Source organism: Zootoca vivipara, chromosome 5 (genome assembly GCF_965207765.1).
Source record: "Zootoca vivipara chromosome 5, rZooViv2.hap1.1, whole genome shotgun sequence".
NCBI lineage: Eukaryota > Metazoa > Chordata > Lepidosauria > Squamata > Lacertidae > Zootoca > Zootoca vivipara.
Window position 1 is genome coordinate 47,275,271 of NC_142588.1, and position 26,151 is coordinate 47,301,421.

Below are 26,151 nucleotides of genomic sequence, written 5' to 3' on the forward strand. Positions count from 1 at the left end.
CCCATATCATGTAGCTGCACAGTTCGCACCCCACCTCTCACGCCTCTTGCCCATGGAGGGCCAGGGGAGGCCTGCTGCCTGCACGGATGCAAAGCGCCTTCTCCCTCTCCCTCTCCTCTCCCGCCGGAGGCCCCTGACTGAAGCGCTGCGCCGGGCGGCTAAGGCGATTGTTCGGCCAGATTCTGCTGGTGCTGCAGCAGCGCCCGGATCGGCAGGGACGAGCCCCGCCCAGCCCCGGCCGCTCGCTGCCCGCATTGGCTGCAGCGGCCGGCTGTTGTGATTCCCCCCGGCCTAGGCGAGCTGCAGACAGGTACCGCCCTCTTGATCTCATTCCCCGGCGGCACATGGGGGAGATGCTACCCAGCTGCATCCGGCTGGCATCTGGGGCTTTCTCTTCGGTCCTGGCGCTCCGTGCAGCCGCCGGCTCTCCCTCGCTCCGCCTGAGCCATGTCCACCAAAGGTGAGTGTGCGTCTCTCCGCCTGGATGGAGGAGCAGCATCTTCCCCTGTGGTCGCATGGAGATAGAAGACTGGGCGGGCAGGCAGGGCCAGCTCTCTCCCTGTGGTGGTGTTGTGTGCCGGCGGTGGCTATGTTAATATCCTTTCACCCTTGCCAACCTACACCTGTCTCCGCAAGAAACTTCGCCGCGCATTGCCTTTCATTTTGCTTTTGTTTGATGTAGAAGTAGGGGCGGAGGGAGAAGAGCTTGAGAGATATTTGGGGAATCGGTGGCGTTTGTACGCCCCGGTCCACAGCACTCTCTCTTTTTCTATGGGTGCAAGAAGGGATTGGATGGGCTTGGGCTACTTAATCACCTTTCTTGGGATAAAGGTGGCGTGAGGAGATTTAGTTCCCACCCCACCCTTCTTGGTACCATTTTGCAGCTCTACCGATGGAAGAATTCCAGGGGTTGATGCACCAAGATATTTAAAGCTGCAGTACATCCTTTTTTCGTGGGCGGGAATGGGATTGGGAAGCAACGACGCCTCAGATCTTTCGCAGCTTGCATTTTCTGGAGGCATATTGAAATATTTCTCGGAAGGGTTTGCAAGCTAGAAAGGGAAGCAAATGCCAATATCCCCACCACCACCACCTCTTTGCAGTGTGAGAGGGAGATATTTTTGCTGTGTTTTCAGAGTAGGTTACAACCCCTGATGGTGCTGATGCTTGCTAATTAAGTGTTATAGATAGTTCAATAGGATTAATTTGTGGTAGGATGTGTCCTGAATAACAGTACTTTTTTTTGTGAGGTGTGGGAACAGCTGATTTTTGTTTGCATCTGTGTGCATACCCCCCAATCCCTCCCCCCATATTGACCATGTGTTCTTCTTAATCATTAAGACGGCTGTCATATGCAAACTTTCCTGGGACTAGATCCCATTGAACTCAGCAGGAATTTGTTATTAAGCAAACACACATTGGATTGTGCCTAAGAGGCCTACATATGAAATTTATTCTTGGGTAGATGTGTGATATTTATTTGATAGGGGGAATGCTACAGTGGTTGAAAGAAGCTTTCATCTTCATATATTTGAGGAACCAATACATGTCTATCCACAAGGCATTACGTATGCTTAACACCAAGGCCCATTAAAGACTGGGTCAATTTCATACAATATGCTAGGTATAGGGTGAGCTAGGTGCAGTTTCTTCTCAGTGGAACACTTCTTGGAGAAAACACATTCTCTACAGGGTTAAGGCCAGAATATGTAATTACTATTAACTTTGATGGCATTAGTATGCCATCCCCATATATTTAATTTGTCTGCAGAGGCAACGCCCAGAATAAGTTCATGGGTGTGGCTGTTTTGCTATTGGAAGCAGGGTGGGGGAAGAGGGGTGGGGGATGAATTTTCACATTCTGAGCTGTTTTTTGAATAGCCTTTCCCTTTTCATGGTGCTGTGATGTCACAGTACTGACTCAGCTGAATTGTCAGATCTAGGAAGTGTAACTCAAACCTGGCTTTAGGTTCTCGGCTTATTCTGATTTGTAGGATTCTGGTTGCAGCTTTAGTTCTGTTCCATCTCTTTAGGTCTTTATTTATTTGTCGCCACAGGGGTTTATAGTTGTGTAGGTATAATTTGTTGAGGTTTCTGGTTATTTGTACCCCTAGGTATCTGAACTTGGTGTGACAGAGTTTTATCTTGGTGATATTAGTGAGTTCTTTCTGGGTGTGAGGAGGGGTATTGAAGCACATGGCTTCTGATTTTGCAAAGTTTACTTGTAGGCCTGACACCGTTGCAAATGCGTTGAGTTCTCTGATTAGGGAAATTGCTGTGTTTAAGGGGTCTGATGTTGTGACCATTAGGTCGACTGCAAAGAGCCCTAATTTATATGTTCTGCCTTTTATTTAATTTCTGATACATTTTATGCCAGCATAAGAACCTTAAGATGTTGAGTTCAGTTGTATTTTTGGGTGGTATATTGTGTGTGAGTGTGCTTGCACTGTTTTACGTGGCTTGTTTTAGCTGCAGTTCAGCCTGGCAGATTCTAGGCCGATGCTTGAATGTGTAAGAATCAGTTTATGCTAAACAGTCTACACTAGTCAATAAACTGTGTGCTATACTACGGTATGGAGTGGGGAATATTCAGCACATGGGCCAAATTAAGCCTTCCAAGCCAGTCAGTTTTGCCTACATGGCCATTTTGCAATGTTCTGCTGCAAAGGAAGAAACCAGGAACATGCTCTAAATGATTCTAGAATTAAGTTCATCAATATTTCTCATTTTTCTGGTCTAGTGGGCATCGTTCCACCTATTGTGAATAGTGTTTATAATTCTCTCTGCAGGAGAATCCTTTACTGCAGAAAAGCTCCTGAAATTGTTTTGGGTACCGTAAATTATAACAACATTTGTGCTAGGACTCCTATTGTTATAACAGCAACTTCTGTTCTCCAGGATTATACACAAGGATTTTTAATTGCTAGTAAGATCAAAATAAACTGGCAAGGGTCACTTCTGATGGTTGGGTCACTTAGGATGCATGCTACATTTAGTGATTGGGGCTTTTTCTGGGGCTCATGCACCCTGGAAGCACCCTATGAGGTTGACACTTCACATACCTTCACCGGTGCTCCCTGACCCTAGGCTCTTGTGTGGGCTTGTTGACTGGTGGAGCCCTTAAGCTTCCAGTCTACTACAGTGCTGCTGCCACTGGTAACCCTGTGAGATTGGTGGCTGCAGCAGTGCCAGTGGACTGTTAATACTGGGGGTGTGATTGACACTGGAAATCCCACCAAGGGTGATCTGCCCAAGACCCCTATAATCTGGAACCAGATCTGCATATTTAAAACTTTATATATTGGGAGTCCATAACAAAAAACTATATAAATTTTGGGGGGATCTCTCTCTGGTTTTGCCTTCAGTTTTTCTCCTGGTTTCCCCATATTCTTTGGATTATTAGTTCTTTACCATCCTTGACAGAGGAAGGATAAAAGTAGCAGATAGCCAGAATTGAGTTCAGTGTATCTTCCAGCATGCATACTGTGTGTTCCAATGTGACCTTACTGTGCTTGCGTTCAGCAACTGCATATACTGTGGTTCACATGGATAGTAGTATTTCACAATGCTTTGGCCAATGGTCATTGTTCCAAGGAAGCACCTCATTTATGCAGTTTCTTCTTGCTGCTGTCGCTAAATTTATGATTATCTAACTGCTGCAAAAATCTGCTTAGATGGCACACATAAACTGAGTGGCTTTTTAATTCCCCATAAATTAACCTAATAACTTCTGTTTTATAACAGGGTGTGCTATTCATTAGAGATGAAAACAACCCCTTGAAGTGCTAGACTTAAGAAAGAACGCATTCACCCATTTATCTTGAGTTGCAGCTTGGAAATCTATTTTTCTTTATCTTGTTTACAAGTTCAATGGAATTTTTTTTGGGGGGGGGTATGAGGAATGGTTTAGTATGAACAGCTATCAAAATGGATATGAGGTGGTAGTTTCCTTTCATTGTTCATTAAGACAATGAATCTTAAGCTATTTTGAATGCTTGTATTGCAGCAGAATTTTAGAGAAGGGAAATGAGCATTGATGGTTTATGGTTAGCAGGGCAGACCAGCAGCTCAGTTCCATGCATTATTTGGGAGTAATCACCATGAAGTTCAATAAGGCTTCCTTCCATACAACTGTGTGTTGCATTGGAGTCCAAATCACTTATAGACATTTAGGCTGGCTTGCAGCCAAGTTCTACTCAGAGTAGAGGCACTGAAATTAATAGACTTAAGTAGGATATGCCCATTAATTTCAAAGGGTCTACTCTGAGTAGGACTACCATGGCTACAATCCTTAGTGAGAAAATATGCTCCGATGTTGTATAGTGTCTCTGAAATGAATATTTCTGGTACATGTTTTTAAAACACACGCAACAAAATATAGTTTCTTAAAATAGGGATGCTGAAGATCAAGCATGCCAGGTGTCAGAGAGGACCAAATACATTTTGCTGCCTGAAATTACATTTTCGCAGAGCCGGGAATGAGGCCCAGGTGAGCAATAAGGTTCCTTCTATGGCGCTCTTCCCACTTCATTCTTCTTGTGCAGTTGTTTGGCAGGGGTTGGCCACTGATGCCCACAAACCTTTAAAGCTCTCTCGATCCCATGGCACCTTGACTACAAGGTGGTGAGAGTAGTCATTTTTTTCTTCCCTGGAAAAGTATATAGAGCCAGAGGAGGAAGTTGGAAGAGTGACTTTCTTTCTCACTTTCTCATTCATCTCTGTGCTTTTCAAGGCCCAGATTAATTCTGCTGGATCCAGCTTTTACCAAATCCCTGGGGAAAAGAGGTGTGTATACATGGATTTTCTCTTTTTCTGTTTCTTTGGTGGCGAAGGAAGTTGCTCAAAGAACCAAATGTGCTCATTTGCCTGAAAAGGTTGACAGTACCTGGCATAAGCGTTTCATTAGTGGTAGCCTTCATCAGCACAAGGATGTCACTATTTTTCTCTTCAGCATAGCACAGTGTTTTGCTGGAACAGAGGAATTGAGGCACAATCCTATCCTGTTTAGAAATAATTTGAGCATAGCCGAAGTCTGATATTGTGTGGGTTTTTTGTTGTTGTTTGGATACGATGGTATATAACCGGATTCCCCAAACTAAGGTCTGGGGGCCGGATCGGCCTGCGAGGCTCATTTATGTGGCCCCTGGGGACCCCCACTGCCTGCTGCTGCCGGCCACTCTTACTGGCACAGCGCAGCTGCCCAATTCCAGGTCGCCGGGAATGTTGGATATAGCTTGTGCACATGCGTCATTTCCGGCACACTTCCAGGCCGGAGGAGGCCCATGCGCATGCGCACAAGCGGTTTCCGGTGTTCCTGCAACCTGGAAGTGCACTGGAAATCGCGTGTGCACACACGTATGGGCGTGCACTCCCGCGCGGTCTGACCTGCAGCGTGATTGGCGCTGCCATCACCGGCCCTCAGTGTGGTAAGTTTGGGGAACCCTGGTATATAATATGTTTAGCTTTTATTTATTTATTGCTCTTTGCCAGCTTGTAGTGTCTTGTGTTTTAATTGGCCATCTTTTTAATGTGGTTTATTACATGTTATCTACTTGGGTTCCTTGAAATAGAATGGGCAAGAAAACTAAATACCTTCTTAAATCAAATGCCAGAAAATAATCATGTTTCAAATGTGGCTTTCTCTCCCATTCTTATTGGGAATAATAAAAGAACTGGGTATTATATACTTCATGCCCCTTGAGCTGCTTTACCAGGGCCGGCTCTAGGGGTAGTCTGGGTGGCACGAGGCTATGTTGTGAATCTTGTGCAGCATACTGAGTTGGAAAATACCTTTTGAAAAGCATTTGTTTCTGCCATTGTGATGCTGCATATGTTGAACATATACCGTAGTGTGATTTGGTGGTGCTGGGAAATGCATTACAATTGTCAGAAAAGTATAGTAGTATTTCTCCATGCTAATAAATTATCATGAAATTCTAATAAATTATCATGAAAATTCACCATTATAGTCTTGTCTGCTTTCCATACTATTACTATGACACTCTTTCTTCTTTTGGACAAAGCCATTCTGATCAAACCAGTGATGTATCTTCCTAATGAGTTCGAGGCCACCCGCACGACTACCCAGCTGTGTAAATTGTGTGGCAATTGGTCTTTGAGGGTAGCTTGCTAAAGAACCTGCATCTAAATCAGGGATAATCCCTCCTATATTAAAATTTTTACTTTGAGATGATCATTTGTGTCTTTGGCAGTAAAATGCTTTCTTTGCTCAATTGCACATTTTTATCAAGACAGCTGCAGTGCATATGGTTTTGTTGGCTATTTATATGATGTATTCTTATGGTGTGAAAATATCCCTGCCACATTTGTTCTTAAAATGTCCAGGTTTTTTTTTATGAGTTTGTATTACAAAAAAAGAAGAAGAGCGAAAGCAGGTAATGTGAAGCCTTTATTTGGTCCTACTCTAACTCTTGTTGGTGTGGAATAACATTTTAAGTTTTGTAAATAGGGATGCAAAAATACTTGGCACCTTGTTATCCAGGTTTCTTAAGATTCTTGTTATCATCCCAGCCCTATCCTTGGGAAGAGTGAAGTACTTTCCTTGGGTGACAGATGCAGGGATGTATGTGGGTAGCAGTGTTGGCAGCCCCCTGGCCATTTCATCATTGGTTATGAAATAGATTCAGCTGCCAGCCCATCTTTTCTCCATGGAACAATAATAAGTTAAAAGACCATAAAAGAATTAATGGAATAATTATTTGAACATTATGGCAGGAGTCATTGGATATGCAAACAGCCACTCTCATATACTGTGTAGTTGCAGGGATGGAATGCATGCATCCGCTCTGTTAATATCAATATATTTCACTTGCTGTTAAAGTGATGTGAGTTTTCCTAATCTGTAGTGTTCCCCTATGTTGGGTTTTTGATAACATGTCAGCATTTCACCATGAATGAGAAATACTGTTGATTTGTTCTGCAAAAGCAGCACGTTTATGACAAAGTTGAAAGAGCATTCTCTGGAGTACCCCTGCCTACTGAATCAGGAAATTTCTTTTCTCTGTCTCTCCTTGACCCTTTCTATCTGATAGACAAAACAGATGAAAACAAACCATGGGTTGGAACTTTGTGTTTTTTTAGTACATTATCTTTTCTACACAGTCATCTGCAAAAAGACTATGTCCTGGAGGGTTTTATGCACTGCATCAGTCTTGCTATTTAGGAGCTCTGGAAGTATTTTTAGCAAATATTAGTAGTGGAGCCAAAGGGGTATTTTGAAATGGACTAATTCACCAAGCAGTCAGCTGAAACTAATAACCCAGCATCATGGATAGCGTAGCATTAACAATCTAAGGGTGTGGGGGCATGGTAACTCACAATTGTTAATGCATTGCGGAAAGGTTATAATTTGCTCTAACTAAAATTTGACTTTATATTGTTGGTATGACAGATATTTTGGCATTTATTTGGCATTTATTAAAAGTTTAATAAAAGTATAAGCGTGGTTTCTAATTGTTATTTGTAAGGAGTTCTTTATTTAACAAGCAACTAGTAATGAATGACTAAATGAGATCAAAATATAGTCCACATACACACACATCCCAGATACACAAATCTCCATGTGCCTATTAATAACAAATATTTCAGGTTTTTTAAAACCTCCAAAATGTTAGAATTAGACGTGTAGTTTTGGACTGCCCTGAGCGGACAGTTAGAATCATTATAAATGCCTCAAGACTGCTTATCAGAGCTATGTGGTAAAATTGAGCACTTCACTGAAAACACATAAGCCTTCCCCCAGAAGTTTCGTCACTACTTGCCTTGCAGAAAACTGCATTCTTGAGTGGGAGATTTTCTGCAGCTCACTGCTGCAGCTTTGCTGTGCAAAACTAATTCTCTACCTGTATTCCTGTGATTTTTCTGTATGAAAGGAAAACGGCAAGGAAAAAATGGCCTCTGCCCAGTTCTAGAACAAAAGCTCTTAAAGATGTGACACACTGGTTATTAGCAAACACCTTTTAGCAGCTCTCATCCTTCAGCCTCCATTTGTCCAAATGTCATCAGGTTTTCTCTGTTCTTTAAGAAAAATGCAACTATCACTGTGGTTTGGTTCCCTACTAGGAAGCAGAAATATATTTTCTTTCCCATTGGAGCTATAGTATATTGTGCCTGTGTGGCACAATATACAGTGGACTACAGTATTGTCTTTCTTGTGCGGAAGGGTTGCACAAATTGACTACCACGTGTACATCTGTAAGAGGTGCTGAGAGCACATGAGTGTTTATGCTTTATCACCATTCCCAGGGAGAAGAATGCCTGCTTGCCCTGCGACAGGAGTCACCAATGTGGCACGCGAGGTCACTCAGTGTTTCTGTAGAGACCTTCCTCAGTGCCACAGCCCCCCCCCCTGCCCTTTCCCCTGTTGAAATTAGACTTGGAAGAAGCATTCAGTTGAAGTCAATAGAATAGGTTGTTGTGTGTTCTTGGTTGCAGGGTGTGTGTGGTGTCCGAGAAAGTTTCTTCAATTTGTAAATGTAGCTACAGGCTGTAAAAGGTGGGAAAGTACTGCTCAATATTTAGCTCCCCCTGCTAGAGAGGTACAAAGATTTTCTAGCCCATCTGCTGTGATGGATGAGTCCTACCTGTCCCCACAAGTTTTTGTCTGCTCTGCTCCTAGCTTAGCACTTCTTACACCATCACAAAGACTCAATTTCCTCTTGTTACCACAGCAAACTGAGCTGGGGGGTGGGTGGGCTAGCATCTTTGGCTCTAGGCTCTTAATAGAGAACAAGCCCCAATGTTCCATATAATACAGCAGCCTTAGCTAGTTCACTCATGAACCCTGCTCTCCCCTGTGTTGGCTGTCTCTTCTTGAAGATCAGTGTTCTAGAGAGGGGCATATAATGCATTAATAATAATAATAATAATAATATAATGAGATAAATTGATTAAGCTTTAATTGGACAATCAAGCTTTTTAATGCCTTTGATAAGTGTTCCATAGCAGCCTGATGAGCAGAGCTACCAGTTGACAGCAATTACATTGTATTTTGTTTTTTTAGATCAGGAGGGCTCAGTTGTTAACAGATGGTATATGGTTAACAGATGCTATGCGGCAATATGAATTATGTTCCATGTAGATTTAAAAAAATACTGAATTCCAAGAGTGGTTAATTCATAAAGCTTCATAGTAAGAGGTCACGTAGGGTGACTGTAATGGTCCTCCTTTGACCATTAAGCTTTTCAACTGTAATCTGAAAACAATTAGGTAATGCAGCCCAAAAGTATAGTTGAGAGTGTAGCATTTTTGTTTTTCTCCCTTGTATGAGGATCAAAACAAGCTAAATTTTTCAGAGCCGGATAAGAATATATCTCATTATTGGGAGATGTGACAGCAAATTCAGCAGCATGTTTCTTCTTTTACAGACTCATCATAAGCTGTAGCAGTCAAGAGAATGATCAGCATTATTTGTAGCTAAAACATAATAGTGTCTTTTGATGAAATGGGGCAGAACCAGACACCTCCGCCATCTATATTGGGAACCTCCACCCCATCTCTTTTACTGTATTTATTCAAATGTAATGTACACCTTTTTTTTTGACAAATTGCTTTGCGAAAATTAGGGTGTGCATTAGAGTTGATGTCGGCAGCAAATATTTTTTGGTTTCAAGGTTTTGAAAATTGAGGTGCACATTAGATCCACATAAATACAGTATTTCTATTATTGGTTTGAAGACATTTAAGCTAGTCCCAATATTTCCCGTAGCAAGTGAGCTCAAAGTGGAAGGGGACCTTCCACTCATTTCCAGGTTGTACAAGGGCCCACTCCATGCCACAGTTTGTTCTTAGATGTAGATGAGGGGCACCAGTGCAGTACTTCCAGAAGTCATGGCTATGATAGGATCGCAACATGATAAATCGTGTTACAGGCCACCCCAGTCTCTGCTGAGCGGTAGCAAGATTCCAGAGATCTTATTTGGCACTTAACCATGGTTCCGTGGGAATAAGACACCGCAGAGACTGTTGGGTCTTCATGAAATGTGGTTTATTTTACACATATTTACAACCTGAGTTTTTATGGAGGGAGTGCAGAACATTTACACCCTGAGTGTCTCTCTCATTGCTCTCCCCATAGCTTCAGCAAGCTTGGGTCTAAAGCAGCAGCCAGTCATGTCCCCCTCCCAGTCTCTGAGTGCAGCCTCTCAGCCAGCATGCATTGGATTTTGGTGCCTCCTTTCTCCTTCCCAAAAACTCTTGCCCCAAAACCTCAGTTTAAATGGACGTATTTTTCTCTCTCGTAACATCACACCCCCTATTACCCTGGCAACCTCTCCCTCTATGTTGCTATCGTCCTCTGCCTGGCTGATGGCTCCCATTATCAAACAAGCCATTATTAGCCTTTTGTGTCTTCAGCGACTCCCCCCCCCCCCATATAGACTCATCACCAGGCTGGCCTCATGATGAAGCTAGTTGGTGTTATTTCCAACCCTTGCTTAATTCATGAATTTATGAGTTTGCTCAAATTCTTGACTGAATGTAGCGATTATGGGGGTTTGCCCCCCCCCAAGCATAGCAATAGCTTACCAATCCTGGGTGTTTGTGTTGTCATCAGCTGGTTTGTGAATGGTCACTGTAGTGATTTTACCTACATTATTAAACACTGGATTGTATCCCATGTAGCACTAAGTGCATGTTCCATCAGTGCACGGATTTCTGTTTACACACCAGAACACCCTCCACACCTGCATACTCCTTAAATCTGTTCTGGGGGTTACCACAACCCTCTGGAGCAATTTCACTCTGGAGGGTGTGGGGTCTGCAGAGAAGGGAGGAGAGGGGAGAAAGTTCCATTGAGCAAGCGAAAATCCCTGTGCCGATGGGACGTGTTAGTTGAATATTGCCCATAATTGTAGTTTTATATTATAAACTGTCCTGTGTTCCTCTGATGAAGGGTTGTTGTTGTTGTTTAGTCGTTTAGTCGTGTCCGACTCTTTGTGACCCCATGGACCAGAGCACGCCAGGCACTCCTGTCTTCCACTGCCTCCCGCAGTTTGGTCAAACTCATGTTCGTAGCTTCGAGAACACTGTCCAATCATCTCATCCTCTGTCGTCCCATTCTCCTTGTGCCCTCCATCTTTCCCAACATCAGGGTCTTTTCCCTGATGTTGGGAAAGATGGAGGGTAGTATGATGAAGGGTAGTATGGAAATTAAATAATGTATTACCCTTTGACCTCACCTAACAATGTGTATTGTATATACCTGCCAACTATACCTTTCTACCTATATACACCTTTCCACCTAATTATGTGTATATACCTAACAACTTAGGGACGCGGGTGGCGCTGTGGGATAAACAACAGAGCCTAGGGGTTGCTGATCAGAAGGTTGGCAGTTTGAATCCCTGCGACGGGGTGAGCTCCCATTGCTCGGTCCCAGCTCCTGCCAACCTAGCAGTTCGAAAGCACGTCAAAGTGCAAGTAGATAAATAGGTACCGCTCCAAAGCGGGAAGGTAAACGGCATTTGCGTGCGCTGCTCTGGTTTGCCAGAAGTGGCTTTGTCATGCTGGCCACATGACCTGGAAGCTGTATGCCGGCTCCCTTGGCCAATAATGCAAGATGAGCGCCGCAACCCCAGAGTCAGTCACGACTGGACCTAATGGTCAGGGGTTCCTTTACCTTTTTACCTAACAACTTAAAGCTTCATGCACCTGAAGACTGGAGTCTAGTCTATGAAAACCTATGCCACAATATTTATGATGATGATGATGATGATGATGATGTTGCAGCAAGAGCAAAGAAGAATCTTGCAATAGGTGAGCATAGCTACCCACCAGGCATTCTGAAGAGACTGAAAAGCTTTCCTTTCAAGAAAGGCAAATAATACTTTGTGATGCCAAAATAAAATCTGTCCAACTCAACTGCTGTTGGGTTTGATTAGTGACAAGTGGAAAGAGCTGGGCAAGTGTCCAGCTGGATGTGGCTGATATAAGAAATATGTCTGGAAAATCAGGAGTGATCACTTGAACATTGTCATATAATTGCCTTTTCCACACATGCTTCTGGTGATAATGGATTTGTATATAGTACTCAGGTGCTGGTGTCAATGAAAACTGTTGAAGGCTGAAGCTGCAGAAATACAGATGTAGTCCCCTGGGAACATAATCTGTGCATTTCCTACTGAAAGCAATGGAACCTGTTCTAGATTCCCTGCTTTCCTTTGGATAAGGGACGGTGACTTCCAATAATGGACAGTTTGGATGGACAGTTGCCCAGTACGTACTATACAAGTATCAAACTCAACCACAAAAATTATCCTGTTTTTAACAGCTTGGCAACTGACCTAGTTGTTAATATAATGTCTCATGGACCATGTTTCAAGTGGGAATACAGTGGCTGGAGATGAAAGTTCCTTGACATCAGGGAAGAAGCATTTGTGGATTTGTTCACCCAGCCAGTTAAAAACCACAAGGGATTTGACCGCTAATGCTGATGCAGATTCACACGTGGATCTCTCTGTGTTAATTATCAAGTCTCTTGGCAGACACAGCTGCTGCTCTGCTTCCACTTCAGTGTAATTAATCATCCGGCCTGAATCAAAGGAAAAAGCAGCTGCTTTTGCCCTCATTAGCTGGAGAAAAACTGGAAACTTCTGTGTCCTCTTATCCTGCAAGAAGGCAAAAAAGATTTGCCTTTATCCATTTCGTCACGGCACTGTGGAAAAAACATTTTTTGACCTTAAGAAATGTACAGGACTATACTAAGTTCTGTAAGCAATGCCAACGTCTTCATGGGTAACTATCAAGTTACTAGTTACTAGAAGAATAACATGCACTCTGGCCTAGCATGGTTCCTGTATTAAAATTTGGAAGGAGAAAAATAATTACTTTGTTCTGTGCAGGCTGTTGTCTGGTTTTTTTTTGCAGATCTGGGAGAAGGGAACACTGATCACAGAATGTTGCATTAGTTGTCTGTCTTCCTTGATGCAGTGGTCAATTTTCAGTTGTGGTGACCATGGGGGATGAGCAGTGTCTAGATGTTTCCAGTTAGGGGTACTTTGCAGGATCACTGGCTCCCCTCTGGGAGGGGAGTCACTTTTGGTTTCAGGCTAGGGCATTCCTATTCACATACCTCATAAAGATTATTCTCATCAAGAATTGTTCAAAATGTTGAAGCATACGGAGGTATCAATGATTTGAAAGATCATTATTTTACTCTGTTTTGAAACAACTTGTGGGAGTGTGTGTTCATGCCTATGTTGCCCTTCCTTCAATGTTCCTGTTCTTGGCTGCTCCACACCTAAGCATCACATGTTGAAGGGGAAGGTCTGAAGAAGAGGCAGTGCTTGGTACTTAAAGCACCCAGAGCACAGTGACAGGGTCTGCCAGGATGCTGATAAGTGTGCACCAGGGGAAGCGGGGCTGGAGTCTGACTCAGGAGTGTGGTCTGTGGGGATGTGTACTGCTGGAGCCTGGAGGTAAGAAGCAGAGGCAGGGAAGCTGGAGGAAGAGCTGGGGGAAGAGGCAGGCCAGGCAAATGAAGGGCTGGGTGCTTTCCCACCCTCTTGTGCACAACTGTCTCCCAGAACCAGGAGAGGATTGAAGCAGGAAGAGCAGGAGCAGCTTCCAGGCAGGCATAGTCTCTGGCTACGTGTTCACAGCCTGTCGGAAGAAGGTACATAAATTGGTGGAGGGGGAGTGGTCTCCAGTTGCTGCTACTGCTCCATAGACTGAGGACCTGGGAATAGCTGCCTAGATTCTATATTGGTGTGCTTAGGCCTCCAGAGCTGTAGAAGTGACTGTGCTATCTTTGACAATAAAGAGTTAACTTTCTGCCATGTGCATTCATTGGCTGGGAAGCACCCGTGACGCATAGGCCCTTAACACAAATTTGTATATCCTAATTTATATGTGTAAATGTCTCTGGGAAATTAAAGATAGTAGCCCCCATATACGCAAAGTAAAATAATAATAAAAAGATGGGAGGGGCAAGAGACCTAGGGCTTGGGCTCCACTGAACAGCTCCTGAAGGTGGTTTCTAAGAGCATGTGGTTGAATTCACTTAGTAGCTTCCCTGTAATTGGGAGCCTTGTGGTGGTAGGGTTCCCTATCATGTGGATGCTCCTGAGCCCCACCCCCACCCCCGGCAACCTGCACTATACATTAAAACTATAGTGTACCATTTTAAACAGCTGTGGTTCCCCATCGCCTCGAGTGCTGGTTGCTAAGGGTGCTGAGAGTTATTAGTAAATCCTTATTTCCCTCACAGACCTGCAGTTTTCAGAGTGGTTTAACAGCCAGTCTCTCTTTCCTTGGAATTCTGGAAATGGTTTCCCTGTGACGGGACAAGGTGTGTGTGTGTGTGTGTGTGTGTGTGTGTGTGGAGGGGGGGGGATAAATGTGCAAAGGGGATGGGCCTTCATTAGTCTCAGAATCTGTTAAATTTAAAATGTGGCAGTGGGTCTGCCTTCTGGTTCCAGAAGGTGGCAATGTGGCCCATGCTGAAAAACTGAGCAAGGAAACACCAACCCTTATTATTTCCCATTTAACATAGACCTGCTAAATACTGTGCCATGACTGTCATATAAAGTAAATCTGTTTTTAAACTCCCAGTTCTAAATGTTTTTATAATTCTGTTCAGAGCTGAAATAATGCTTCAGATTTTAAACACTTTAGCTAGATTGTAACTGTACTTTTTAGTAGAAAAGTTAGTTAAAAACGGATGTATAATTCATCTTCTGAATGCTAAAATCAAAAGCATTACAGAGGAAAGCTTTTTCAAACTGATAGCTGGTGGCAAAGCTACAAATAAAGTTCATTTTCACAGCATAGTGATTGAAAGTGGTAGGATGAAAGCATAAAACAAGACTGGAAGTTAGATTATACTGTTCTGGTTCCTAGGTCACACTAAGCTGGAGGGGGATGTTTGGCCTTCCAGATGTTGTTGAACATCAACTCCCATCAGGCCCAGCAAACATAGCTAATGTCCAGGATGATGGCAGCTGCAGTTTAGCATCTGGAGGGCCAAATGTTCCCCAGTCCTGTGCTAAGCTGGAATTTGGCTTAGTGTGACTATGGGCTCCCAAAAAGGAGCTCACAGCCACTTTGCTTCTTCCAGTCATTTTGGTGTGGTACCATGCTGAACTAAACCAAAACAATCCTTGGTTATAGCTTGTGGTTAGTCTGGAGATAACTGTACTATGAGCCTGTTTGGACAATAAGCTAAACCAATCCATTGCTTACCTCAGTACTGTACATTGCAGCAGCAAAATGTCCAGGGAAAAGCGGCTGTGATCTTCTCCCCAGGTCGTAAATTTCAGATGCCCTGTGAAATTAGGCTGCTTATTTAATATGGAAAGGAATTATTTATATAGAGAATCTAGGCCATGCATTTTAATATGTTTCATTTTAAATAAAGAGACTTCTTTTCTGTTGCCCATGGAATGCACATTCTTGTGTAGCTAGTGTAACATGCTCTGAATTAAAGAAAATGTGAGGAGGAGCTCCTTTACCGGTACTTCTTACCCAGACACAAAAGGAACAGTGACAGTTAGTCCTGAGAATGCAGAGGTAGAATGGAGAGGTAGAATATGCAGCATATTTTGTGCATAAAGTATTGCCATATAGGGCTGAGCACCGTGTGGTAAAATAGGGAGTAGCTGAATATTTTGAAACTATGTTGAATAACATTGGTATTAGTGGGATAAATAATGGCTGAACAATCATGTACAGAACTTCACAGCACAAGAATTCAGCATCCTGATAGCAAAATTCCTATTGTTGGCACACTCTGTAGTTCTTTCTACAATACCCTTCCATTCCAGAGAGCTGACAGAATGTTCTCTTGCCTGGTTAACTATTGATTGCTATTGTTAATGTTTGGTGGCATGATTTATGTGGCCAGCCAGAGTCCGTTGTTCTTCCTGTAGCAAGCAAACAACAACTGTAGCTTGTAAGTGCTGACTTCCAAAAAATGCAAATAGGCGTATTCCATTTAGCATGTGAGTTTTTACAGAAGAGGAGTAATGGGCAGCAAACTTTGATTTTTTTAAAAGAGAGAGAACAAGAATCCTTTATCATCTTTAGGGCCTTTTCTTTTTTTACCTTAATTTTTACTGTGTTCTATAGGTAAAGGTAGAGCGATCCCTGACCATTAGGTCCAGTCGTGATCGATTCTGGGGTTGCGGCGCTCATCTCGTGTTATTGGCCGAAGGAGCCAGCATACAGCTTCCAGGTCATGTGGCTGGCATGACAAAGCCACTTCTGGTGAACCAGAGCAGCACACGGAAACGCTGTTTACCTTCCCACTGTAGCGGTACCTATTTATCTACTTGCACTTTGATGTGCTTTCGAACTGCTAGGTTGGCATATATTTAGGGGTTAGGTTGACATAAAATATACTAAGAGCATTAGCACAATTAGGGAGTAAATCACTGAGAATTGTCATAAATAGCAAGCTCGTGTAAAACAGCAAAGGGTGCTGCTATTACTCATTGGAATCTGAGTAAGATCAAGGATTTCTGAGTGTACAAAGTAAGGACCAATTATGTGAACTGATAGGTTTCGGATAAATACAGGAAAAGGTCTGGTGTCCTGGAACACTGAAGCCTTCTTTCATGCCATCACCATTTTTGGGGTCCTAAGATAGTCCTGTAATCATTCCTCCTGATCTAACTTTCACTACGGGTTCTTCTGGACTATTGTGGTGTGATCAGCCACCAGCTGTGCTCATCTATTGACTGTTGTCTGCTTAAAGGGCCAATTCTGTAACTGAAGAGATGGGGGTTTCCTTTCGGAGTACTTCCAAGTATCTTGAACCAGTTATGTTGCCTTGTCTGTTGATTTCTAAATGGACTCTGATGCATGGTGTACCGAAATGTTGTTTTTGCTTAGAAGTGGTTAGCTTGACAAGAATTTTTTCATTTCCCATGGAGGCCTCCTGACTATTTGGTGGCAAAACTACACAGCACAATTATCTGGAAAATTTTGACTATGGGAACTCCACCACTTGACGAACCTGAAGTACCCTTCTTCCATTCTTGGAAGAACAGATTTCATAGTACTTGGGCATAGTGAGGTGGAATTGGGAACCCAAGCAAAGACTGGTAAATGCTTGATCAGGCCCTTGCTGTCCCACTGGAGAGAGACATGGGGGGCACTGGATGAGCTGTGACTTCTCTGATTGGGCAAGGGCTGAGAATGACAGAAGCACAGGGCTGGGCAGGCTTTTCAGAATCTCAGTGGTTTATAACTAACAGATGGAAAGGCTGATGTGAGCAACCAAGCAGGAGGAAAAAAAGGTGGGATTTAAACAGCCACCCTAATCCTGGTTGGTAAAGGCAGGTAAGAAAGTTGCGCTTATTAGTCCATAAGCAAGCAATCTGAAGAAAAGAGTGGGGGGTACTATCAGGGTCTGAGGGGTTTATGCAGACAGAGTCGTATGGCTGGGATTTTTATTTAGCTTGGGGAAGAAGTTTTATCTGGATATTTTATGCTTGGACAAAGTAATTGCCCACAAGGGTCAGACTAAAGTCCACCACATCTTGGAATGGGTCCTCTCCCGTTTCCTAATCCTGGTAACTGATACTCAAAGACAGACTAACTTTGTATATGAAGGCTCATAGGAGCTGCCTTGTTGGATCAGTCCAAGGTCTGCAGGGATAGACTATTTTTTCCGGATCAACACCTCTCCACCTCTGGTGGGTGGGTGGTAAAATTATCCTGCCCATTTTGCATGCTCTGTATTTTATTCTCTGCATTTCAGAGACAATGTAAAATAGTCTCTGTATTCTACTCTGTGTATCCAGCATGCAGTGAAATAGGTATTAATTTTCTGTCATGGCTGCACCCACTTTTCCTTGTGTAACCCTGGAAGGTTGGCTATGAGTCAGTGTGGCTCTTGTCCTAGAAAGCTACCCCTCTTATAAAAGATCCTCCATAAAGGTTGGTGTTTTGTTTTTTGTATTGGACCTTGCCACAAACACTCATCTTACGCATTTTCCTGCAAAAGGATCTTAGGGAGCAAGCAGTAGCAAACTGGAAGTATTTGGTACTGAAGCGTTTTTCTTCACACTATGCACAATTGTTTGGTTAATTTAAGGAAGAAACTACTTCCCCCAAATACACAAAGTAGCTCAATCTACAATGTAGCAGAGGCTGCTTGGCAATTTTTATACAGCAAGTATGCCAATCTGTCTGCTACTAGAAAAATGCTATATAAAGCTGTTAGCAGTTGCTACAGGCACTAAAATACGATGGAAACCCAAAAATATATTTGATAACACTATTTAGTATGCAGTATCCATGGAAACCTGAATCTTTCATATCGTACGAACTGAGATCTTCCAACTACATTTAAATACTAGCAATATTTTCTGCATCTGATGATACATTTGCCAAATACAATCAGAGGTGCATATTGATAGCAGCTATTGGAATGCCTTTCACGTCCCTGAACCAGGGCTGACTCTTGTCACTGGACAATGACACTTCCACATTGAAATTTCAACAATATTGAGGAAATCCATTTTCATTCCGAAAGTATAGATTACAAATTCCTGAGAGGGCTGAGCAAAAACGGGCTGCCAAAATTCACTTATGGGTGGCAAAATGGGGGTATTTCAAATATTAAATACAAATATTAAATTTTAAATGTGAAAAAAATCTAGGACATTTCTGAGAATGTCTGTTTCAAAATGTTGAATGGAACTCATTTGGTAGCTCATCTTGATGGATAGAGAAAGCAATGGCCTAAGATTAGGAAGACTGGGAGGAGTAGGATACAAGCTTGTTGCTTTCTTCAGCAATACAGTACTGGGAAAAATATTAATACTGGATCCAAAATTCATGGATGGTGAAACTGGGGAAGTTGTTTTGCTGAATATTTTGCTCTAATTCCAAGCTGTTGCTAGAAATCCCTTCTCCATGAAAGAGGGGCAGATTCAAATGTATCAAGTAGAGAAAGAAATACCCCCTTCAAAAATCTAAAATTTCTTTCATGTAGGATTTTGCTTGCCACAGGCCAAATCATGTGTTCCATTTAGCTCATTAGGGACATCGAAGTCAGAAGAAAATCCCCCAACAGATCATGGGGTTGGTCTATAGCTTGGTGGTAGAATATCTGCACCACTTTGAGGTTTTTCCTACAATCAAGCAGATATAAATTTTAGGAAATAAACTAAATAGATAATAAAAAATGCAAGAGGCCCCATGTTAAATCCCCTGCATCTACATGTAGGGTTGGGAAAGAACCCATTCTGAAACAGTTGAGAGCTGTTGGCAGTCAGTATAGACAGTAGTGAACCAGATGGACTCTGAAAAGGGGCAGCTTCCTATGTAAATGAAGCACTTGGGTTCCTTTATAGCTTTGTGCTTTTATAATAAACTATTAACAATTGCTCCCTGTTCTTCTACTTAGTTTTTTCAAATGCAAGTTAACTACACTTACTGGAGAGAGAGAGGGGAAAAAACACACCAGTGTTTCTTGCATTAATTAATGTGTTGCTGAGCTTGGAAAATCCCTACACAGTGCCCAGAATAGGCACTGACAAATCCCAAGACATCATGTCCATGTATTCGGAGAAGCAGAAGATGTGACTGAAAGCCATTCTCTCTACTCCAGGCTAGTGCAGAAGAGCATTAGTGTAATAGCTTTTGGCAACCCATAGAAAGCACTCTAAAAACTTTTGTTGGGTGCCTTGATCTCATGAAGGACTTTTGTTGTTGCTGCTGCTTTAAATCATGAACTCAATCATAAGAACTAGAGTTAAAAGGTAAAGGGACCCCTGACCATTAGGTCCAATTATGGACGACACTGAAGTTGCGGCGCTCATCTCGCTTTATTGGCCGAGGGAGCCAGCATACGGCTTCTGGGTCATGTGGCCAGCATGACTAAGCCACTTCTGGTGAACCAGAGCAGTGCACGGAAACGCCATTCACCTTCCCACTGGAGTGGTACCTATTTATCTACTTGCACTTTGAGGTGCTTTTGAACTGCTAGGTTGGCAGGAGCAGGGACCGAGCAACGGGAGCTCACCCTATTGCAGGGATTCGAACCGCTGACCTGATCGGCAAGCCCTAGGCTCTGTGGTTTAGACCACAGCGCCACCCGCGTCCCAAGAACTAGAGTTAAGGGGTGCCAAATAAGTTCTGTCTGTTTGCCATTAACTGATTGTACAATTAGCACCTCTATGGTAACAGCTTCAAGCACAGCAGCTCTAGGTTTTCTAGCTGAGGACCTCTGCGATGTGGGAGATTTTGCAGCATGCTTCCTTTCAACAGCTTCTCAGAAGGTCCAAGTCACATTGGAGAGAGAACTCTACATTGCAGCTCGTTCCCTCACTACTGTAGCGCTAGTTCTAGGGAATGGTAAGATGGGCACCTCCATGATGTAAATCAGGCTTCCTCAAACTTGGCCCTCCAGATGTTTTGAGATTACAATTCTCATCATCCCTGACCATTGGTTTTGCTAGCTAGGGATCAAGGGAGTTGTAGGCCAAAAACACCTGGAGAGCCGAGTTTGAGGAAGCCTGATGTAGAGCTTCATTTGTTATCACATTTGAGACACAGACTGGTGCACTCATGCCAGAGAGCTCCTGATCTTCCAACCCAAACAATCCCATTTCCACACAGATTTCTAAATTGCTAAAAATATAATGTCTTTAAAGTTATATTCCCCTTTACAAAAATTGTCATGGAAACCTCTGCAGCTATTTTTACTTGGATTTAATATTTTTGTAGATTGGGGCAGTTATCTTTCATGTAGATTGTACTGCTCTTTGCGTCAGTTTTAAGGAAAAGCTTATTGTTCCTCTTTAGATTTGGGAAATTAGATGTAGAGTGAGGCCTTGGAAAGCATAGGATGGCCATGGATATGTATGAATGCTGGGGTCACTTGCCACAATGAGTATGTAACATTAAGGTAAACTGCAACTTGTTAAATTATTGTTTATATTTACCATTTGTCCTAGCTGGGGCCTCAACCTAAGTCCCCCAAACCCAAGTCTATCAAATTAAGCTTTTACCACTCTGGCCCAGGTCTTTATTGTTTCTTTTCAGCTGTACAGTATAGTACTTGGTTCCAAATGGAGGAGGTGGGGGGGGGGATAATAGCTCTGCAATGGAGACATGTGCTTATACTAATTATACAACAAATAATTAAGTCTGAAAGCATTAACAGATTAATCAGTGTGATTAACCAATTAATGGCTTGATGTCAGATTAAAAGAGAGCTTTGACTAATTGGAGTCGGCCATTTTCTTCTCCCATTACTGCAGTAAGGACTTGTTTGGTTTTTCTGGGGAGTTGCTTCATCATTTCCTCCTGTCCAATAGGATTTGTTGCAAGTAAAACTGGTTAAAGTTGGTGTGCAGCATTGGTAAGGTAGGTGTGCCATTAAATGGAGTTGGGGGTATCTGGAAGTATTTTGTCAAAGGGATACTCTTTCAGGCTATATTCATGCACTAGTTCCGGTTCATGCATGTGACTTCTTCCTGATATTTCCCCTGAGATTCTCTTGCCTGGGGAATGAGCCTGAAGCCTCTTGTCTTCTCAATTTGTGCTCCTTCCCCCAATTACTTAACTAGCTACTCTTCTAAATAGGACTTGCAAGGGGAACATTTTTCTGCACACTTGCATCTTTCCATTCTCCGCCCAGGTAAGCACGAGGCATTATTGCACCTTGAAGACACATTTCAGCCAGGCAGAATCACTTGAGGAGGCTATGGAGCAGAGCTGGTGAGGGGTGTGGGCTGGTGAAGGGCCAGGCAGTGGGACCTGGAGGCCACACTCAGCTCCCAGGACTGGTTCCCCATGCCTGATACAGGGCTTAGATGGAAGGTTATATGGTTTTGTTTGCCCCAAGCATGAAGGGAAGGGGGCATGCCACAGTCTGGCTCCTTGGGAGACTACAGAAGCCTAATCAGCAGCTGCTCTTCTGTTCTTGTAATTGTGACTGTAGCCCTATTCAGCCATTCTTCTACATGTAATTCTTATTGCATGAGGGAGGAGAGTGGGCATGTGTTCTGTAACCTCACCCCTTCTGTCACATTGCTGCTTTCATTAGTTCAGCTGCCTGAACTTATATAGTGGGGAGTCTTCCCTACTTGTGTGGGCTATCTGGACAATTTAGACCCCTTGAAGACTGGCACACGCCTGCTCTTGCCCCATCTGCTCAGGTGATTAGAATCAGCTGAAAAAGGCCTCTTTCTAGCTACAATTCTTGTTATCATGGGGCAGGCTTTGCCCTGCCAGGCCTGCATTTCAATCTCCCTGCGGCAAAGCTAAAACTGCTGCACCTGTTTCTCATTGCACTGCTCTTTTTCTTTGGGCTTTTAGGCAACTCATGGGGGGTTGCTTTCTGTTAGCTTGTTCTTGTAATTTCCAGTTTTCCTGATCCGAATGGCATCCTTTCTTCCCCAAAGCTTCTTTCATCATAGGGACATGTTGTGTTTTCAGCATTATTGTTACAGAATCACTGTGCAACAGTGGGACTCAGTCTTTCTCTTGGAGGGGTTGTTACCCATGGACTTTCTCCCAGCTATTTAGGCTGTTGAATTGGTTGGCTGTTGTGACTCAGATGGTAGCCTTTCCTTCTCTGGCTATACACACACACACACACACATCACCCAACAAGAATCCCGAGAATGGTAGTTTACCCCTCAAGAGTTACAATTCCAAGCACCCTTAACATATTAAAGTTCCCATGATTCTTTCGGTGGGGTCTTTATATATATGGTATATATTCAGTCTCAGTGTGACTTCAGGTGTTTCTTCAGCAATAGGTTGTTCTGCTTCTGTCTGTTTTGTTTGGACTGCCTTGGTGGATCTGAACAGCTGCCTCAGGGGAACCTTTGGACCTCACAGCACATCTAGCCAGTGAGCCATGACATTAACTGTTCAGGAGGAGGTGCTATGGAAGCTTCTTGGTAACCGGCCAGTGTGTGCTGTGGATTATGTGTTCAATTTAGCATACGGGAAATTGCCAACTGAACCAAGATGATAGATCTAGAATGAGTGTTAGGGGGGAATTTAATAATGTTGGCAACTAAGTGGGCTGTTGTTTTTCAGCTGGAGGTGGTTTTCACGTGTTCATAGATGCACAATTTCAGCACAAACACTCACAACCCATATATGAATTGCCATTATCTCTGTTGTCCAAGTGGAACTAGGAGGAGGATCAACTTAAGTGCCATCAACCAAAAGAATGGCCCTTGTATGAATCCACCCCCCACCCCCAGCTTTAGCACTACAACCTTCTGGATAAGCTGCAGGGGAATGAAAACACTGGAAGATTTGGTATAATGCCAGGACTCTGGGATGTCAGATTAAATTAGGTTGCTATTGCTTGTGGGGTTTTGTGCCTGTGGTGACTAAACTCATCTATCATGTGTAGAAAATATACCTTATGAGTGAGGAAGCCCCATTCCACTGCTCCGATTTTTCAAAGCTTCCTTTCCAATGCTAAGCAGCACCATATTACAGTATCACAGGGGGTCTATTCATGCCGATGGCAAAAGGATGGATTTCCAGAATGAGGAATTTAAAGTTTCTCCCATGTTCCAGAAATACTTTTTCTGAGTTTTCCAGCTTCTTTTGAAAAATAATAACCTCTGGCTTATCATTAAGATAATTTTACTAAGGTATTAAGTTCCACTGAAGGCATGGAGAAAATGAATCCACTCAACTCTGCCTCCATCTACTAAATTTCTCGGTTGCACTGATTACCCAGAATGTCAATCCATTTGGGGCACAAGCAGAGAAATATTTTGGGTGTGTGTGGTCAGGAAAATATGTGTCCATATCTTTTGCTCCCATTGAATTTATTTCTGTTAAAAGGAACTATTAAGGTCCAGATCAAATATGGGTGTGTGTAAGGTAGAGGGAAGAGAAAACGCAGGTATCTAGATCAAAATATCCAAATAATGCTCTGATTTGTACATCATTTTAAAGTGCAGTTTGTAATTAAATTTTGGTTTAATGTGAACAAGCAGAGTGCTGCTCAAAAGACCATACTTCTTTCCTTCTCCACTTACTTCTTTAGTGCTACTGGGAAGAAACAAACCATGCTGTTACATGCAAACAAGAGCTATTGGTTTGTTCCTCTTATAATTAACCATGATGGTAAACTAGGGTTTATTCTTGGCTTAACTTGAAGAAATAAACTGCTGAGGAGTAAAGCTCCAATCCTATATATTGGGTGGTCAGATGAAATATAAACTGGGGGTTCAGAGTGATGTGCAAACCAGGCCTTTAGAGTTAGGGAGCTTAAGTCCTTTGAAACTGGGGGCCTGCTTGGGTGCTCTTAATGGGATATGAATGAGAACAAGTTTTGGGCCCTGAAGAAGCAGGGAAGTACCTGAACTAGGATGGTGCGTGTGGCAATTACTAGCCATAAATGTGAACCTGGAGGCCACATTTGTGTGCTCTTCTGTTGAATTTAATGCGATTGATGTGATGATGTTTTCATAGAATTTGTGTGCATGCCACACACCCCTACCTTATAGCTGCACAACACTATTGCTGAAAGGCTCCTGTGCTGCTCGTAGAAAAAATGGCCTGGGGTGGTAATGAAGAGAGTGCCATTGACTGCTCTTTGTTGATAAAACTGACTTCTTTATGCCCTTCTCAGTTTACTAATTCCTTCTGTAGGATTGTTTCTCCATCCTTAATGATGGCTGCCTTTGGTATGTGGCACTTTACCCCTACAGCTGGGCAAGCTGGTCTTAAAAAGCTTGTTCCAATAAAGATGCCAGAATTATTCCAGGGATCAGCTGTTTGATGGTACAAGTGCCAGCCCCCTCCCCCAGGAACAAATATATCTGCTCCCTGTTGAGCTCTCACTCTTTTGGCTTGGGGCCTGGAATGCAGAATCTGGTGCCAAAGCATGCCACTTGGTTCCAGCATTCACTTTTCTTGTTGTTTTAATTAATGACTCTGCACATTAGAACAGTTACCAAAGCTTTTTGTTGTTGTTAAGTATCTTTAAAATAATTTTATGAAAGCATAAAAAGAAAAATGAACAGAGAATTGGAAAAATGCAATGACAAGGGTGTGGTTTTACCCCTCTTTCTTTTTTATTTTCATTTTTCCCCCATTTTATTTTGCAATGTTACATTCAGTTACACATTTTAACATTCTTTACAATACATACTGTATATATATGTCTATGTATAAATCTATCTATTCTCCTTATTTGTATCTTTGTCACAAAGGTCTCACCCCTCTTTCTACCCTGGCACCCCTTAGCATTCACTAGGAAGACCAATTTAACTGAGAATCTAAATGCCCCAACTTTATCACTTGGATTAAACCCACAGTAGATTACCCCAGTGGATCATCAGCTGCCACTGCCTGCTGAATGGTGTGCTATAGGACTCCATTGCAGCTTGGCTAGCAGATCCAAGACAAGGATGTAGAGTGAGCTAGTACAGATTCTTCAGAATCTCCTGGGATCAAACTACACCAGCTTGTACTCAGACCAAACAGTAGTAAACTCATTGTACCCGGTGGATACATTTCTAAATAGGGCCACACAAGTTTGCACTGAATGTCGTGAAAAATTACATTTCTGGGATGAAAGTGTTTTGTCTCCTGACTGTGCTTTAATACCTATGAATATATACAGTACTTCTAGTGTAATGTTTGGGTTTATTCACATATTGAAACACTTGTAGCTAATGTGTAGCAACACAGTTCCTTGATCCTATCTATAGGGTGGATAAGTGAAAAAGAAGACCTCACCACTACAACTTAAGTAGCAGAGGGAATTTTAGCAGGTGTAGGTTGCATAACATTAAAGATGCAAGAGGTTTATGTCTTCTCACCTGGCCACCCTACCTGCCTGTCTTCCAATAATATTAATATTTGCATTGCCACCCTTCCCTTTGTTTCTAATACATTTGTATGGATAAGTGCTACAGGAAGATTTTGATCAAACACTACTTTAGATTTCGTCCTACATGCGATTGTGACATCATGCAGCTAGATCGAGCAGTATACTTTATTTCTTTAAAAGAAACATACTTTTTAAACATTGTGTAGTGTGTACCTATGTTTTGTTTTCCTTAATAAATGTTAATTGAGTCATTTTTGCTTTGTTTTGTCTTGGCTATCTGAGGTCATTGCCCAACTCCAAAAACATATATAGACACTTGAAAACACACTACCCATCCATATAATATGGACAGAAAGTAA

The 26,151-nt window shown here is 42.7% G+C and overlaps 1 protein-coding gene across 2 annotated transcripts in view; it reads left to right on the plus strand.

The window, feature by feature from the left end:
• The first annotated feature begins 288 nt into the window (after positions 1-288).
• The window catches only part of ABLIM1 (actin binding LIM protein 1), a 194,392-nt gene continuing 168,529 nt past the window's right edge, over positions 289-26,151 (plus strand). For both annotated transcript variants that reach the window (XM_060274770.2, XM_088670544.1), the window contains exon 1: positions 289-460. In XM_060274770.2, coding sequence (XP_060130753.2) covers positions 448-460 — 13 coding nt within the window. In that variant the 5' untranslated portion in view covers positions 289-447. The remainder of the gene's footprint in view (positions 461-26,151) is intronic.